The sequence below is a fragment of the Hydra vulgaris genome, chromosome 14 (genome assembly GCF_038396675.1).
Source record: "Hydra vulgaris chromosome 14, alternate assembly HydraT2T_AEP".
Lineage (NCBI taxonomy): Eukaryota > Metazoa > Cnidaria > Hydrozoa > Anthoathecata > Hydridae > Hydra > Hydra vulgaris.
In genome coordinates, this window is record NC_088933.1 from 39,910,997 (window position 1) to 39,928,561 (window position 17,565).

A 17,565-nucleotide genomic window follows, 5' to 3' on the forward strand; every position below is an offset into this window, starting at 1 on the left:
TAAACCAGCGGATCTATATTGACTTGTTTACTCATAGACCATTTTTTTATCATTTGTTTAGGATGACTAGAGCGTGAGTTATTGTTCACCCTATCCCAGAGTCCTAAAATTTTATTCCTCTTACAAAATATTCATTTATGATTCTCACCCAATGACATCATCTATAATCTACTTCTATTTTCACATCTCCCAGGTCTACATAACTGGACGGCTCCGTTGGTCACTTTTTGCGACCATTGTGTTGCATAAACAAATAACAATCCAACAAATATCCCATAAAAAGTATCATTAAAAGACCAACATGTTTATAAATAATATTAATTATTAAGCATTTTGATAGCTAAGAATATTTGTATATTTATAGAAATCATAAACCACGAAAACATCCAAAAATGTTCTTACGCTTTCCACAACTTACATATTGAATTATTAGTAAGCACTATGAAGGGTTTTTAATGAATTGTGTCATAAAAAATAGCGGACTATTATAATATATTGGTATGTATAGTTATAAATAATATTAAAAGTTTATTATAGAAATGATAATATAAATATTGTAATGATATGTAATCATTTTTTTTTTTTTAATGTATCAAGTAATTTAATTTAAATCTTAAATCTACTTTTTTATAACTAAAATAAGTAAGATAATAGAATTCAGGGTTCACAAATAAATAAATTTAATATATTAAACAACTACCACTAAAATTGAAAAATTCTATTTATTAAATAGCTACCGATAAAAAATTATTAGAATCTATTGTACATTATAGAGCAAAACAGGGTAAAATGAAATAGCGGGTAGAATGAAATAGTTATGACGATGTTTATTCATTCGCTCTTAATTTATTATTGGATAATCTTTTTGCAAATATTTTCACGTTGTAGAGAATACTTTTATGAGATGATATCAAATTTTATTTTTGATGAAAAAAAAATTTTTATGAATTTTTAAGTTTTCGTATGCGTAATAAGATTTTTTTTATTATTTTGAAAAATGAACTTAAAAGTCTCGGAAGTTAAATTTGATATCATTGAACTTAAAAAATTTTCTGTTATAACTTTTTACGCTGATTAAGAATCTTTTTTCAAAATTAAATTTGCTATTGAAGAAAAAAAGTTATGAGTAAAAAATGAAAAAAGAGAATTGTGGGTTTGAATGAAATACGCTAATAATAGGTGAAGCAATAACTCACTTCTTAAATGCGATTTTTTTAAATTAAATCTGAAGTGATCAATAAATCTCCAACTATAAATTTTTTGTATTGAAAAAAAAATTTTAATTAAATTTTTATAAATTTAAATGAATGACTTTTACTGACTGCTTTTATTAAATGATTCTAATGAATGAATGAGAAACACTAGTTATTCTCTTGTTAAATTTTGTTAAACCAGTAGCAACTCTTCACAGGCGTGTCCACGGCATAGGTGAAACAATTGACAGTGGCTCAAGATTGTCAAAACAACTTGAATCAGTTTTGGCAGATAAGCTCATCAAATTATCCGATTGGGTATAAAACGATGGAGTCATTGGTTGAGCATCAAAGCCATAGACAGTATTTCATCTCTTAAAGCCGCATCTTGCACGCAAAAAATAGTAGCAAAGTATTTCAACACACTGCAAAGAGAATTCTATGTAGCAGGTATCAACAAAAACACTCCATGTCATTTGTGGAATTTTGATGAAACTGGCTTCTCTGGCAATTAAGGTAAGCAAAATATTGTTTGCCGGCGTGGTGCAAAACAACCATCGACATCGCACAAAGTACAAATATTGGTGTTTAAGTGGTACAGATAATGTCATATAAGCCATACCTCCATCCGGATGGGTGGAAGATAAGTAATTTGTGCAGTGGCTCACTGACATGTATGTTCCCACTATTAAAAAAATTCCAGGTTATTAGTTCAATTTAATTTTAGTTATCTAACTATATTTATCTAATTTTACATTAACAAACGATTACATCAATCTAATTATAGTTATCTAATTTTAGGTATTCATACTTTAGTCGTAGACGGACATGTGACACATGTCATTTATCGGTTCGTACTTGTTTGCATTGAAAACAATATCCTATATTTAAACATTATCAATAATTTGCTTACCAGCTCACTCATCACATATTCTGCCGATTCTTAGCCACTATAATATAATAGTCCGCTATTTTTTATGACACAGTTCATTAAAAACCCTTTATAGTGCTTACTAATAATTCAATATGTAAGTTGTGGAAAGCGTAAGAACATTTTTGGATGTTTTCGTGGTTCATGGTTTTTTCTAAATTTACAAATATTCTTAATTAATAGCTATCAAAATGCTTAATAATTATTATTTTTATAAACATGTTGGTTTTTTAATGATATTTTTTATGTGGATATTTGTTGGATTGTTATGTTATATAAATTTACATGAAATTTGTTAAGTGCAGAGTTTGATTTGAAGTGATAGTTTGATGAGTTTGATTTGAAGTTATAGAAGAGTTTGATTCAGAGTTGAAATAAAATAAAACAATCATTTGATAACACGACTGAACATAATAATGTTGACTGTACAAAATGCTGTTCTATTTTGTGAAGGTTCATGTGGGGAGCATTTAAAATCAAGACTAATAGGATTATATAAATGCGACAAGTTAACACAAGTGTTTGCTGATGGTTTTATAGAAAAACATGTAAAAACAAGTCGCGAATAAATGTAGAACTGAGTAATGAACAAGTTATATGTGCTTTTCACAAACAGAAGTATGGCAGATGCTAGTATGTACCAAAGCAATGCTTACATCAATTCCATAAAGTTTCTCCAAAAAATAAGGGAAGAAGCAAACAAAAAGATATCCGAAAAGCAACAAGTGACCAGTATAAAAGTTTTAATAAATGTTTTTCTGGTTCCTTTCCAGTTTCTGGTCAGCTGCGCAGAACTCACAGAGACAGCATGCTTCTAAATTATAAACAATTGGAAAATCATTCTACTTACACACTTAATGTCTTCATAAAACTCTTTTTCTTCAGAAAATTTTTAGCGACGAGCGCTCCAGATACAAACCCTGTGAAATGGCATATAAGAAAAACAAATATCAATGAGGCATCAACTTCTACAATCAACTACCATAAAAGAAATAAAAAAAATTTAATAAAGCTGTAGTTAATTTCAAAAAAATCTATTCTGAAAAAGTAGCACCAGGACAAGAAGGCCAATTTTCGGAGATTATGGAAGACTCAACGCAACCGTTATCAGTTATTCCAGATGATTTGATGCTGGTACATGAAGTTTATCAAAACACTTAAATATTTAGCCAAAAATTAATTATTTTATCCTAAATACCACCACTAATAAATTATTCAAAAGAATATCTTATAAAAACTTTTAAATATAAAAAGCAATATTATTTAATTTAACAAAACCTGATGAATTATTTTTTTATTCTCGAAAAAATTGTTAATTTTTTTTTAGGTACACAATTGATTTGGTTAAGAAGTAAAGAAAAGAAACAGGAGCACTTACATTTAAACAAAACAAGAAGTTAACTTGTCAAAAGAAATTATATATTTACATCAGGACTTATACATGGTATAGCTTATAGGACTTGCAAAATTAAACCGATATACGTCAACATGTTCATTCTTACATAAAACTTATTTTTCTAGCATGCCAAGTTTAAGTATTAGACATTAAATATAATGTGTTTGATGATTTCTGACGCCGTTTGCAAATCGATCTTATTGTATGCTTTGACGCACAGCTTCTTATGTCTTGTTTTCAAGAATAAGTCTTTAAAATATCAATAAACTATTTTAAATGTTATCTTATTTTATTTTAAATATTTATTTTCATTCCGCAGGTACTACCTAAAACTATTCTAACAATTGCAAAGTGGCAAATCATAAACTCGTATCAAGACTATTGTAAACGGATATACCCAATCTGTTTTATCAGACTTATCGCTCTGTAAAACTTTTAAATCAATTAAACCAAGCCAACAGCGTTTACCATCAGGTCTTAATGATACGACATGTGAAGGTATAAATGGGTTTATTTTTCTAATGAAATGTGTTGACAAACCGTACACAGATGCAAACCCAATAAAAGAAATTTTTTTCAATACGTTCAACAAAATAAAGCCAAAGAGTATGCTATAAGCCAAGTTATTAAGTAAAGAAACTGGCTTGTGGTTATCTCAGAAAATATTTACAGTTGAGTTTAGAGAAGTATAGAAAATCTATTTGGTAAGAAAGGTATGTCAATGCATATCGACTACTTTTTTTTACAAAAATGATGTTGTTGAATTAAAGAAAGGAGTATGTCACTCAGTAATGCAAAAAAGTTATTAGGATGCAGGAGATACTTTATTTGTGGCTGACCATGTAACTGACAAGTTTACTCAAAATATTCCAAGTGTGAAACAGATCTACAAAAAAAGTGACAAAGCTGGTAAGAAAATTATTATAATAACTATCGCTAAAAAGTATTGCAATTTAATAACAATTAGGTGGAGGGGCTATTAGTTTAGGCTCTTGTAAAGTATGATGATTTATGTTATGAGATATGTTTGCTTTTTTATCCACTACTAGATTTTATAAACCAATATCTATATTTTATTTTAGGGTGCGATTCAGCTTACTCAGCTGCCGTAAAGTTGCTTTATATTTGCAAAGTGAAAGTGAAAGTACTCCTGTTATGATATGACTACAATCAGCCACAAAAAGGTAAAGACCAATCTGATTGCAAAAGTGCTGTTGCCAAGAGTTACGTTATTGCTTATATCAACGCTAGGAAAAAATTGTATGTCAGTCCAGGTTATTAAAAAAGGAATTTAATTATTTAGAGGTTCAAAAGATTCAAAATGAACCTCTAAATAATAAAATTCCTTTATTATTTAGAGGTTCAAATTAGTAGTGGTTTCTATTAGTAGTGCTTGAAATTGAAAATTAAAATCAACAAATGATAGCAAGATAGCAAATATTAGTTCAATTCGTTCAATTTCATATAACAATAATGGAATGACCGCAATTAAATTATTGCTATGGCAATAATTTAATTGCGGTTAAGATTTCAGTTTTCAGTTTAGTTTTCAGGGTTAGAATTCGTTTCTGATTTAACAGAGATAGAACCTTTTAATGGTGGAGAAATTTTTCGAGAAATTAGAAATCAAAAGAAACGAAAAGATATATCTTAACACTGATGTCTAGTGAGTTGTCATGTCTTATGTTTTTCGATACTGAAGGTGACCTTCGAAACCATCAGAATGAAAATCCCCTAAGCACCTATAACAAACATACATCAATGGATTCAATTATATTACATCATGTTGATTTGCTTATTTGTTTGTCCAACTTCGAATCTTTTAAAGGAATTGATGCTAAAGCGATAATTATCGAAAGTAATTTAAATTTGAGCGCAATACCGATTGGTAAAGGATGGGTTATACCTATACGTAAGCATACTAGATTTAAAACCAAGCAGAAAGATTTCTTATGTGAAGAGTTTACAGCTGGAGAAGTAACAGGACATAAAACAACACCAGAAAAAGTTTTCTGAAAGAAAAAATTTTCTGGTGTGGTATTCTGAAAAAATGAAAGAAAAAAATGGTCTTTTGAACAATTTAGTGGTGGTATTTTGGATAAAATAATTAATTTTTGGCTAAGGTATCTTGAATACTTTAGTCGGCAATTCACTTAGTCGCAAACTTTCTCTTCATTTAGCAGAATATCAAAAAAATACGAGCAAGGCTTGCTTAAAAAACCTGAACAAGTTGAAGCTATTGAGAACTTTTCAAAAGAATTAGTAAAAAGTGTAATTGCAAATGACAATGAAAATTTAGATAACGATATTTTAGCCAATGTTGAAAAACTAAATAATGTTAACGTTGGGCAATTTGTTCTTGTAGCAAGGAGTTTTGAAAATCAAAAAAAACACTCTGTCAGCCAATCAACCTCTACTAGATGATGGTGATGTGCTTATCAACCTCATGGTTATACCGGGTAAAACCTTTTAACGACCATACCGCAAACAAAAACTTATTGAAGAAAGGTTTAACATCCACCTAATAATAAATATTCATGCGCAAGGAAAGATGAAACATTTTGTTTTTAGCATAGACGCTATGGAAGTGATAAACAATCGCAGTAGAAAACGAGCTAATTTTTTTTATTATAGATTCATTTATAGATTTCATAGTGTTTTTGTTGTTGTTTTTTTATTACTATCAAAAGTCATTTTGAATTAAAGATATCTTTATTCAGGCAAAATCACCCATTGAAGTCTCTTAGTTAAGTAAAAGTATATAGGTGTATAAACTATTTTCAATAAACTATAAGTCAATAGTTTGTTGGCACATTGATCTTTGCTTCCCAAAGTTAGTTTAATTTTTATCGTTTTTTTAAACAAGTAAGATATTTGAGACATGATTTTTAGACTAATTTTGAGTTTTCAATAAGTTCGAATTTATTTGTGGTAAAAAAAAACAGTTTTTTTTTAAAAAACTTATAGCATTCTCATATAAGCCTAGGTTAACCCAAGACTTGGTGCTTAAAAGTACAAAATTTGCATTATTAAACGCCCATGGGGTAGTATTGGGTAACGGAAAAAAGTATGTTGCAGCTAATTTAAAAACTCAATTTTTTTCCTTAATGTATAAAAGTTTATATTTCATTCATTAATAAAAATTCAGCACTTTTTATTTCAAACAACTTTTTTAACTGCATGAAGTTGCAAACATCGAAACATGGAAAACTTTGAAAATTGACAAAGTTTACGTTTTACGAAACTTCAAACCGCAATAACTTTTGAACCGCATTGAATTATGGTCTCAAATTTACAAGTTTTTCTTATAAAATGATTTAAAGATATCCCGAAAACTTTTAAAAAAATCCAATAACTCACCTATTTCAAGTTGCTGACTCATTCTCATAAAAAACTACTCTTAAGACAATGAAAAATTTGTGTCCGCATATTTCCGCAAATAGATCTTTTTTCCCCAATCCTCATCTCTGTCTGTTTTTCTGTTGACATCAAATCTTGCAATCAATTTTTGAGCCACTTCGTGAAGATAAATTTTCTTCAAATTTTGCATACATACTCTTGCTTGATGGCAATATAATATTCAATAATTAGTTTTGCAATAAGTGAATTAATTTAGTTAATTTTAATTAAGTTTATTTTGTACATGGGAAGAAGAATAATAATTTTTAAAATAAATATATTATTGATTCCTATTTATACGTTCGTTTAGCTTGTTTGGATAAGGGAGTTGACTTCGTTAACGGAATGTCTGCGGTTCATTACGCACCTTTTCCTGAACTTTTTTTTTTTTTTTTTTTTTCACACACGCATACAGCCGAATGTTAAAAAAATAAAATAGTTATGTCAGAAAAAATTGATTGCAAAATTTGTGTTTTAATAACAAATAAAAGAATTGGGTTTTAAAAATTCGTTTTTAATTTTACTTGTTAAATTTAAAAAAAAAACTTAACACTTGCGTTTTTGTAAAAAAACACAAGTGTTAAGTGTAAGTCAAAAAACTGATTAATCCGTAAGCGCCCGAATTTCCGTTAGCGGCAAAATTTATCGTCGTCCGTAAATCGAAACAGAACTTGATTTTGCCCAAATCTTTAAAACTTTGAGTTGAGTTTGAGTTTATGTTTTCAGAAATCAATTATATATGCATATATTACATTTAAATATTTGGATGAGAAAGTACTACACCTGGCATTTCCATGCTGAAAGAGCCATGCTGAAAAGTTCATCTTCTGTCATCAGTTTACTCATCTTCAACCATCAGTTTACTCATTTTCTGCCATCAATTTACTCATCTTCTTTTTCATAAGTTTACTCATCTTCTTGATTACTTATCTGCTCATCTTCTGCCACAATTTACTCATCTTCTGCTGAAAGAGCCACCCTGAAAAGTTTACTCACAGTTTACTCATCACAGTTCAAAAGTTTACTCACAGTCCAAAAGTTTACGCGCAGTTTACTCATCTTCTGTAGTGAGCGGACGTGTTTTTGTAGCGAGAAATTAGTTTGTTTTTATTATGAACAACTTATTAATAATCAAATAGCTGCAAACTTTAAAATGTTCACAGTAAGACTGAACGTGTACGAGAAAGTTAATATTGATAACCAAATAAAAATTAACAAAATTGAAAACGAATTAGATAAAACAACTAAAAAGTCATCTCTATTTAGGCTGACTTTTTGGAGCTAAAGAAATTTATAAAGAAAAGTGATCATATTGCTTCGGAAAAATTTCAGCTTGTAAAATCAAAAACTAAAGAGATAAACTCTAAATTAAAAGATAACAGTGAGTTGTTAAAGGTAAAAATAAAAATAAATAAAAATCTAAAATGGTTTAGATGCTATCTAAACAATCGTAAACAAGCTTTATATTACAATAGAACTTACACTTCCCTTCAAAACATTACTTGTGGCGTTCCCCAGGGATCTATTCTATGTCCTTTGCTTTTTCTTGTCTATATTAACGACATATTTTTGTCTTCTCGTTTACTGAATTTTATTCTTTTTGCAGATGACACCCAAGCTTTCTACACCCACTCAAATATTAAAACTATTTTTAACATAGTAAATCAGGAGCTTGAAGAGCTAAGCAATTGGTTGAAAGCTAACAAACTTTCCTTAAACATTGAAAAAAGCAAATACATTCTTTTCACAAAACCATCAAAGTCAGACACATTACCATTAAAACTTTCGGATATTTTAGTTGACAAAACAATATTAAAAAGAGCATTTTCTGTGAAGTTTCTAGGAGTCATTCTAGATGAACATATTAGCTGGAAAGAGCATAAGTTGTTAGAAAATAAAATATCTAAAAGCATTGGGATTATGCATAAAACTAAGTATACTTTAAATTAAGTATATCTTAAAAGTTTATACTTTGCATTTGTTCATAGCTACATTAGCTACTGCAATGTTGCCTGGGCAAGTACTTACCAATCATAACTAGCCTTAGTCTATAAAAAACAAAAGCAAGCATGCCGCATATTCACAAATGGATATGTTAGTGCTAAACAAATAATGAAAGAACTGAGAGTTCTTAATATTTATGAACAAAACATCTATAGCATCCTTCAGTTTATGTTCAAAGTTAAAAATAGATTGGTCCCAAAAATATTCCATAATTACTTCCAACTTATTGATCATATATACGAAACAAAACATTCTAAGCAGAACTACTATATTCTAAAAATGTCTTTGAGTCAATCAAAATTCTCAATATCTAGAAGAGAACCACAATTGTGAAACTCATTTCTCTCAAACGAGATTAAAACAATAAACTCTTTTCAACATTTTAAAAGCGTCGTTAAACAACAATTACTTGACCTCAACATTACTGAAACAATCTCTTATTTTTTAAAAACTTTCACACGTCTTAAAATTTTTTTTTTTTCTGTGTATTTACACAATAGCTGGAAATGATTATGGTTATATTTATAAAAATGCATGTAATTGTATTTATATTTATAAAGATACATTTACTTGGGTATTTTACTTATACGAGTTCTTATATTTATATATATTTAAATATTTTATAATTTGTGTTTATCTTATATTTAATTGATATTGATTGTAAAACATAATTGAAATTAACGGGGCAAGATGATAAGACCATCGTCTTCTGCTTGCTCCAGTCAATTTTTTACATTAACAGTTTTGTAAAAAAATTAATTTTATATTGACGAAAAAAGATTATATATAAAAAGCAAACTAAATGAAATTGAAATTGGTCGAGAAGGAAAAACCTGAAGATCGACGGCTCAAATGAAAATAAAATAAAAGTTGGAGTGATAGTGAAGCAAAAAACGAAATTGAAATTGGTCGAGAAGGAAAAACCTGCGGATCGACTGCTCAAATGAAAATAAAAATAAAAGTTGGATAGTGATAGTGAAGCAGAAGTAGCTGTTTGAAGAAAAATTTGGATTGAAAGAAATAAATATAGAGAGAGCTATTATGCCTTCTATTATGTGCTGAAAACTCTTCAAACATCTGACAAAATTATACTGCTGTAGGTAAAACATCTTATGTGATTATTTAGTCAGTTGAAAAAAAATTAATTATTCATGCCTTGCTGATGTACTTTCGACTTAGGTTCCTAATTTTATTTCAGGTTCTTGAAGCACAAAAAGACTGCAGACCTAAAGGAATTCAAGTAGATGCACTGACAGCAAAAATTCTACTTCAAAACTTATTAGACCATACAGTCAAAAGGTAAAAAAAGAAACTAGCATGCAGGTTTAAAAAACTTTATAAATTTTTAAAGCATAAAAATTAACTTTCTCATAAAACCATGTGTTCCTTATAATTAGGATATTCCTGGAAGATGCCCTTTTACTTGAACAACTCAAAGACAGTGCCTCTTTCCGGGAATCTATGAATCTTTGCTTTTACTTCAAATTTGGCCTAGAATGAGTTGGTTCATTTGAATCTAAGCCTAAACAAAACCTATTTTGTGAAGTAGCTAGACTCCAAAAGGAGGTTCTCGACCTTCAAGATCTCATTCTGGAGATCATGAAGGTTGAGAATCTCCTTTTGGAGATGATCTCATATCTTCTAAGATAAAGCACTTTAATCTTTTTCTCACTATTGTAAGGCCTGTAAAAATATTTAATAGAAGAAACTTCTGGGATAATTAGTTTAGCTATTAATTTTACAGGTAATTGTGACATACAAAGGTATTTTCAGCTTTATTGATGGAAAAGTCCTGAACCAACTGACTGCTTGTCAACTTACAATTGGCCGTTTTGTCATCATTTATCAAGTCAATTATCAAATCAATCTGAAGATTTTTCTGTCAAAGATGGTGCTTTATATTATGGAGCAAGTTATTTGCATTTTGAAATTTGCTCCTTTGATGTCAATTTACATCTTTTTCATAAACAAGATTTGAAGAAATCTCACTGCAGGTGTTCAGAGAATGAAGGAGCTCAAATGGAAGTAAGAGAAAAAAATCTCAAAAATGATTTCAAGGACTACCTTAGTTTGATTGTGGACCAGCGCAGAGAAGGTGGAGCCGGGACAACAACAACAGGAATTATTGCAAGAGTAGCATTTCAAAATCCAGGAATGATATGAATGTTAAAATTTAAAAAACTGTTTTTTGTCTGAACCACCCAGCTTGATGAATTGAAGACATATTTTCATGCATGCCAAATATTTGAGACAACTTTTTAAAAATAGTATTCCACATCAACTTTAGAAAAAAAAAGTTAGGTATGAATTCTTGTCATGACTTTTCAAAATTATTAAACTCTTTCAGCTATCACAGCTCAAACTTGTGGCATTCTTGAATCTCTTGTCGGAAAACTTGGCTACAATTTAGTGTGCACTAGCTTGTGGATTTGCCTTGGAAACTGAGGCATTTGGAAGGTTTTGTGATGAAGCTAAGGCAACCTACTTTAATCATTATAAATAGTTTCCAATCACACCAGTTCTTCACAAAGTTCTCTCTCATGTCTAGACTTTGGTTGAAAACTGTTCCCTTCTTATAGGGTTAACAAATGAAGAGCCAGGAGAAAACCGCAATGCTATCATGCGCTTAAACAGATCTGACCATGCCAGCAAGGCATCATGGACTGATGGTTTGAAAGATATGTTTATGCGTTTGATGGATTCAAGTGACCCTGTGGTCAGAAGTTTGTAAACAAAACACAAAAAATAGAAGAATTATTCACAACTTATTTCAAATAAAATCAGGAAATTGCTTTTAACACCTCTTTTGCAATAAGTTGGGGAGTCCAAACCTGATTCTGAAAAGGACCTTTGAATCTTACTGATTTTAGTTTTTAAAAAAAATTATAAATGTCATTTAGTTTTCAGTCCAGCTTATAAATTTTATTACTTAAAAGTATCAGGTTCACTTGGCTAGAGTGAACTTATTCTTTGATGAAATTTTCCACAATCTTTGTCTTTTTACTGCTTTATTAACTTTATTTGGTGTCAAAATAAATAACTATTTTAAACTAAAACTATTTATACTAAAACAGAAATAATTTTTTCGCTATTTCATAGCTCAATTGATCTTTGGGGGAGGGGGAGAGGGTTATTGAATGTTTGGGTAATGTTATAGGGGGAGGGGGTCTTCGGAAGTTTGTCCAAAAATTCATTTCTTTGTTTCAAAAATATGCCTTTTATCATTGTAGTATTTGGGTATTCTTTAAATATTCAACAAAAAATATATAATAATAAAGACTCACAAGCGAAAAATGCGCATCTTTTCGTCAAATTTTTATAGTCAATTTAAGAATCGCGCATTTTTTTTTAAAAAGCAATAAAACGCTGAAGTTGTTATGTTACTTTTACTTACATTACTTTTGTGAAACAACAAAAGTAGATGTTTTCCGAGTTAGCTTATCTTACGAGCTTGTGTATAACATTTTTCTAGCTTTTACTCCTCTGAACTACAATGTCAAATATTTATAAAAGTACAAAGAATACAATCTTTTTTAGATTAGCAAGTTTTATTATGTATTATTTTTGTAGAATGTTTTAAAGAGAAAAATATTTTTTATGCATAAAAATGATTTATGAAAAAAACGATTTTAGAGGAAAGGTTGCGCGGGGTAAGGGGGTGTTTTACCCTCAGAAAGAAGATGATTTCAAGTTATAGTCGGTTTTTTAACGAACTTAGTCGGATTTAATCGTATTTGACACAATTCAGTCGGGTGAATTTTAGTTTTTAAGGATCTTTTTTGATTTTCATTTTAAAGGAGCCAGTTGGTACATTTTTTCGGATTCAACCCCCTTCCCCCTCATATTTTAATTTATTGATTTAAAGTCAAAAGTATTCTAGCAAGTTTGTGGGACTCAATTCTTATAAGTACTTATATAAGCATAGCACTTATGACCTCGAAATCATTAGTACTTTATTTTTATTGCGGAAATTTTCAACCCTAATCACAAATGTGTCTCCTAAAAATTTATATTATATTTTAGGATTTTCAGATCGTGGAGGGAGGAGGGGATGCATACCCCCCCCCCATTTCCCCCTGGATCCATCACTGAAAGGATATAATAAATTTCGTTTAATATTTTTCACTGAGTCTTTTCATTTTTTACTGAATTTTTTTTTAAGTGACTGCACTGCCAAATTTTTTTACTTAATTTGTATATTAATAAACAACTAAACAGGTATGCATATAAAGTTTCATTGGCGTTAGGGTACTAAATGGCAAGTTGTGCTACCATGTGCTGGGGTCTAATCTCCATACCGCTCGACGACAAGGCGAGCACTTTACCACAGCATTGTTACAGTATTAGGTAACTGTAATTATAAGTTATGTCGGAAAATTTTTCTCTAGGATTTTGGGATTTGAACTCTGAAGTTTGTTTATTGGTAGAAAAAATTGTTGAAGAATCTATAATTAAATGCAAAGTTAGTAATTTATTAGCATTTTTATTAAATTATTAGGACCTAATCATTAGGTTAATGTTAATGAGTAAATATACAATAAGATTTATATGAAGAAGTCTAATTTCCGCCGGTTTTTAAGCTTATGCTTTATGTTATAGAATCGTTTCATAAAATATTAAAAAATATGTATAAGCTTGAAACCAACAACAATAAACAAACTAGGAAAGAATTTTAATGCTGGCTGTCACATCCCGTTTACTAATTATTTATTTTATTTTAAATGACTAGAATAATAGTTAAACAACAGCAACATAGTTCTTTAACAAGAAAAACAATTTTTTTTTTAAAAAAGTCAGACTTGGTACACTTAAAAATAATCAGACTCAATAAAAGTTTTAGACAAAGTTTATTATAACCTTTGGACTACTTTAGACGTCATGCTTATAATAAAAAAATATGCAAAAAAATAAAAAATTAAAAGCCATCTACAAAAAAATGTCATGAAATTTTTATTGAAAAAAACAAAAATAAATAAATATCATACTTTTCAAAACTCTGACTTTACAAAAATTTGTAACTCAAATAAAATTTGTGATGCTTTAGAAAAAATATAATAAAAAACTATCAAAATACATTTTGTTATTCTGCTAGTTCATTTTCATTTAATTTAAATAAGAGTAGATTAGCAGAATAGTTATATTATATAGTAGATGAGTGATGATTAAATTTTAAACATTACACATCGTTCTTACTATTTTAGCAAGGAGTTAAATGCAGTTAAGTTAGTACTTAAATGGAGGACCGCTAGTTAACAAAATGTTTAAAAAATTGCTAATAATATGAATTAAGAAAATATAAAGAAAGGAGTAAAAATACTAGATAAATTAAAGCTTCTTTGTCGTAACGGAATTACTGTAAAAATTTTGTCTGAATAATAGAATTTTAAAATTTTGTGAAAAAGAATTGGGTTAGCTAGAGCAAAAAAAAATTTATAAAAAAAAAACTTAGTTGAAGCAACAACTGTAGATGTATTTGTAGAATTTGCTAAAGTAAAGTTTGCTATCTAGAACATATCCATTAACATTTTCAAGCAGAATTATAAACCTCATTTAAGGCTTAAGAATGAAAATAAAATGTTAATAAGTTTAAAGCCCTATCACTAAACTAAAAAATTGTAGATACAAGAAAAAATAATTATAGTTTATCCCTATATAAGCTGTATAATCGATTTTCATTCAAAATAATTTTGCAAAGTTTTTAAGTTAATCTGATTTACACCAATTAAATTTCATTGTAAATCCAACCCAGTTTGTGATTTCTTGAATTTTATATTAGAATGATTGATGTTTACCAATTAATTTTATTTAAATTATTAATAAGCTTGTTCATTTGTGTTGCACCTCCTTTTAAGGATGACAAGAATTTTACTGACTATCTCACATATGGCGAAAGTCTTGGTACTTTGCATTATCGTGAAATCACAGCTAAGTTTTTAACTGGTTTATACAATGATGATGTTTGTAGGTTGGTTTTTTTAAGTTTTCAGTTATTCTTTTTTTCTTTTAGTTTACGTTCGAGTTTTTATATGTATTTGAGCATTCTATAGTTGTATACAAATCAACTATAAATTGGCATCAGTATCTCAGCCCTCGGAATAAAGGTCAGCATTTGGCAATGCCTTTTATTGCCAACCTCATATTTCATGATTCCGAGGGCTGGTATCTGCATTTGATGCATTACTAATATATATATATATATATATATATATATATATATATATATATATATATATATATATATATATATATATATATATATATATATGTATATATATATGTATATATATTAATATATATATATATATACATATATATATATATATGTATATATATATATATGCATATATATATATATATATGCATATATATATATATATATATATATATATATATATATATATATATATATATATGCATATAAATGTATGACCAATCCGTTGAAATCAACTCAAATTAGATGAGACAGCTGAAATCAGCTGTTTCATCTAATTTGAGATGAAACTAGGTTTGAATTTACAGACTTTTCTTTTATGTGCTTTTATTTATAACCACTTCACTCTATTGTCTTTCTCTTTGTTCTATATTGCTCTCCTTTACCTCAAAGCTGCACTCTTTTTGATGTTATTTCTGATGGAACTGACCAAGCTCTATCTCTTTATCCTTCTGCCAATATCGTTGTTGTTGGTGACTTAAATGCTTATCACACTGAATAGCTTGGTTCTAGTTTAAGTGACTCTGCAGGTGTTGAGGCCCACAATTTTTGACTTTCTCAATCTCTAACAAAAGTAGTCAACTTTCCAACTGGGTTTCCAGTCAAAATCATTTACCTTCTCTATTTGACTTTCTGATCCTAGGCAGTGCTTAGTTTCTCCACATTTACCCTTATTTGCTTCTAATCACGGTTTAATCTCTCTAAAACTATCATCACATTCTTCTCATCATCAGAATCCTCCTATCATCGTACCGCTTACAACTACCTTAAAGCTGACTAGGACTCTTTCTGTGATTTTCTTTGTAATGACCATTGAGTTTTTTTTTTGTCTTCGTCTTCCTGCTGATAAATGTGCTTCTTTTGTAACTTCTGGGATTCTGGCTGACATTGAATCCTTTATTCCCTTTTAACAATTCCAAATCAAGCCTCACTCTTCTCTGTAGTTTTCCTATCATTCTGCTGCTGCAATAGGCTGAATTGTTTGCTAAGAACTTCAATCTCATCTCTTGATTTCCCTAATTACATCCTACCTGATATAGCTGACAAACAGGTTGATCCATTGCTTAATATTTATATCACTGTATCTATAGTGATTTCTTGCTTAGCCTCTCCTACAGCTTGTTGTCCGGACAACACACCTGTTATAGTCTTGTAGAAGTATTCTCCGAAGCTGTTGTCTATACTTTCAAAACTATTTAACAAGTGCCTATCAGAGTCTTGTTTTCCAACCTGCTGGAAAGCAGCATCTGTTATCCCTATTTTAAAAATATTCTGCAGGCTTAGTCGTAAATCGCGTGCGATTGCGTTCTATTTCTGACCATGCAAATTATATTTAGTTGTAATAAATGGAAACATACATAAATATAAATGTTCTCAAACAACTAAAAAGCCATGGCTTATTAGTTGTTTAAGAACATTTAAATTTATGTATGTTTCCATTTATGTCCGAAACTTTTTGACATGGTAAAACAATTTAATTCATAAATAATCTTTTGTAATCAAATGTTTTAGTATTAGTAAAGAACTTTTAAACTAAGCAATAATTTACTTTTATTGATTATTTATAAAAAAAAAAATTATAATTTTATTTTTTAATTTATATTAAGTTTTATTAAGAGTTATAATAAATATATAAATAAAAATATAGATTTATTTTTTATTCTTTAAATGTAAATCTTTTAAAAATGTTTGATTGATGTTTGAACAACAATTACATTTTAAATAAAATTTAAAAAATAATAATCATTAAAATTTATAAAATTAATAATCAAATAAACATTCAGGACCTTATATGTTAAAAAGCCTACTCACTAAATACATCAGCGGTTTTGTGAAGCAGTTCCACTTCCTATTTATAATTATATTTTACTTTTATAGTTTAACCATAAAAGTTTGCTTTTTAATAATTTGATGCAATAAAAATATGCTTCTGTTTGCAAAAGACAAAATAAAATCATAATTTACTTAATCATAAATCCTAATTTATTTAATATACCCTTTATATATTAGTTTATAATATATATTATAGTATAATAAACCAATGGAGTTAAGTGAAAAAAAGTTATTAAATTTCTAAACAGTGTGCAGTTAAATACTGATCATTATGGCTGCTGGGTCTGGCGTAGTTCCAAATTTTTTTAAACATAAAAAAAAAGGTCATTATAATATTTAAAAAAAAGGTTATTATAATATTTTTTAGTAACATCACGATTTATTTATTTCTTTTGTAATCTTACTTAAGAAGAATTGTTTTGAATATTTTAAACTTTGCAAACTACACAAAGCATGAAATGGTTATAAAAATATATTTACTTTTTTTATTTATTATATAATTCAACTTCCTTAGGTTTTATTAGAATCTTGTTGAAATAAAATATAAATACTTAAATAGAGAACTATATACGCTTTGATAAATTGAAGTATGTTTGTT

General features: G+C 28.6%; 1 protein-coding gene across 2 annotated transcripts in view; it reads left to right on the forward strand.

The window, feature by feature from the left end:
* The first annotated feature begins 13,203 nt into the window (after positions 1–13,203).
* Positions 13,204–17,565, forward strand: part of LOC100211475 (2-aminoadipate transaminase) — an 81,395-nt gene continuing 77,033 nt past the window's right edge. The window contains exons 1-2 of one of the 2 annotated variants that reach the window (XM_065818488.1): positions 13,204–13,385; positions 14,776–14,888. In XM_065818488.1, coding sequence (XP_065674560.1) covers positions 13,290–13,385; positions 14,776–14,888 — 209 coding nt within the window. In that variant the 5' untranslated portion in view covers positions 13,204–13,289. The remainder of the gene's footprint in view (positions 13,386–14,775; positions 14,889–17,565) is intronic. The other variant, XM_065818489.1, reaches the window with a different exon arrangement.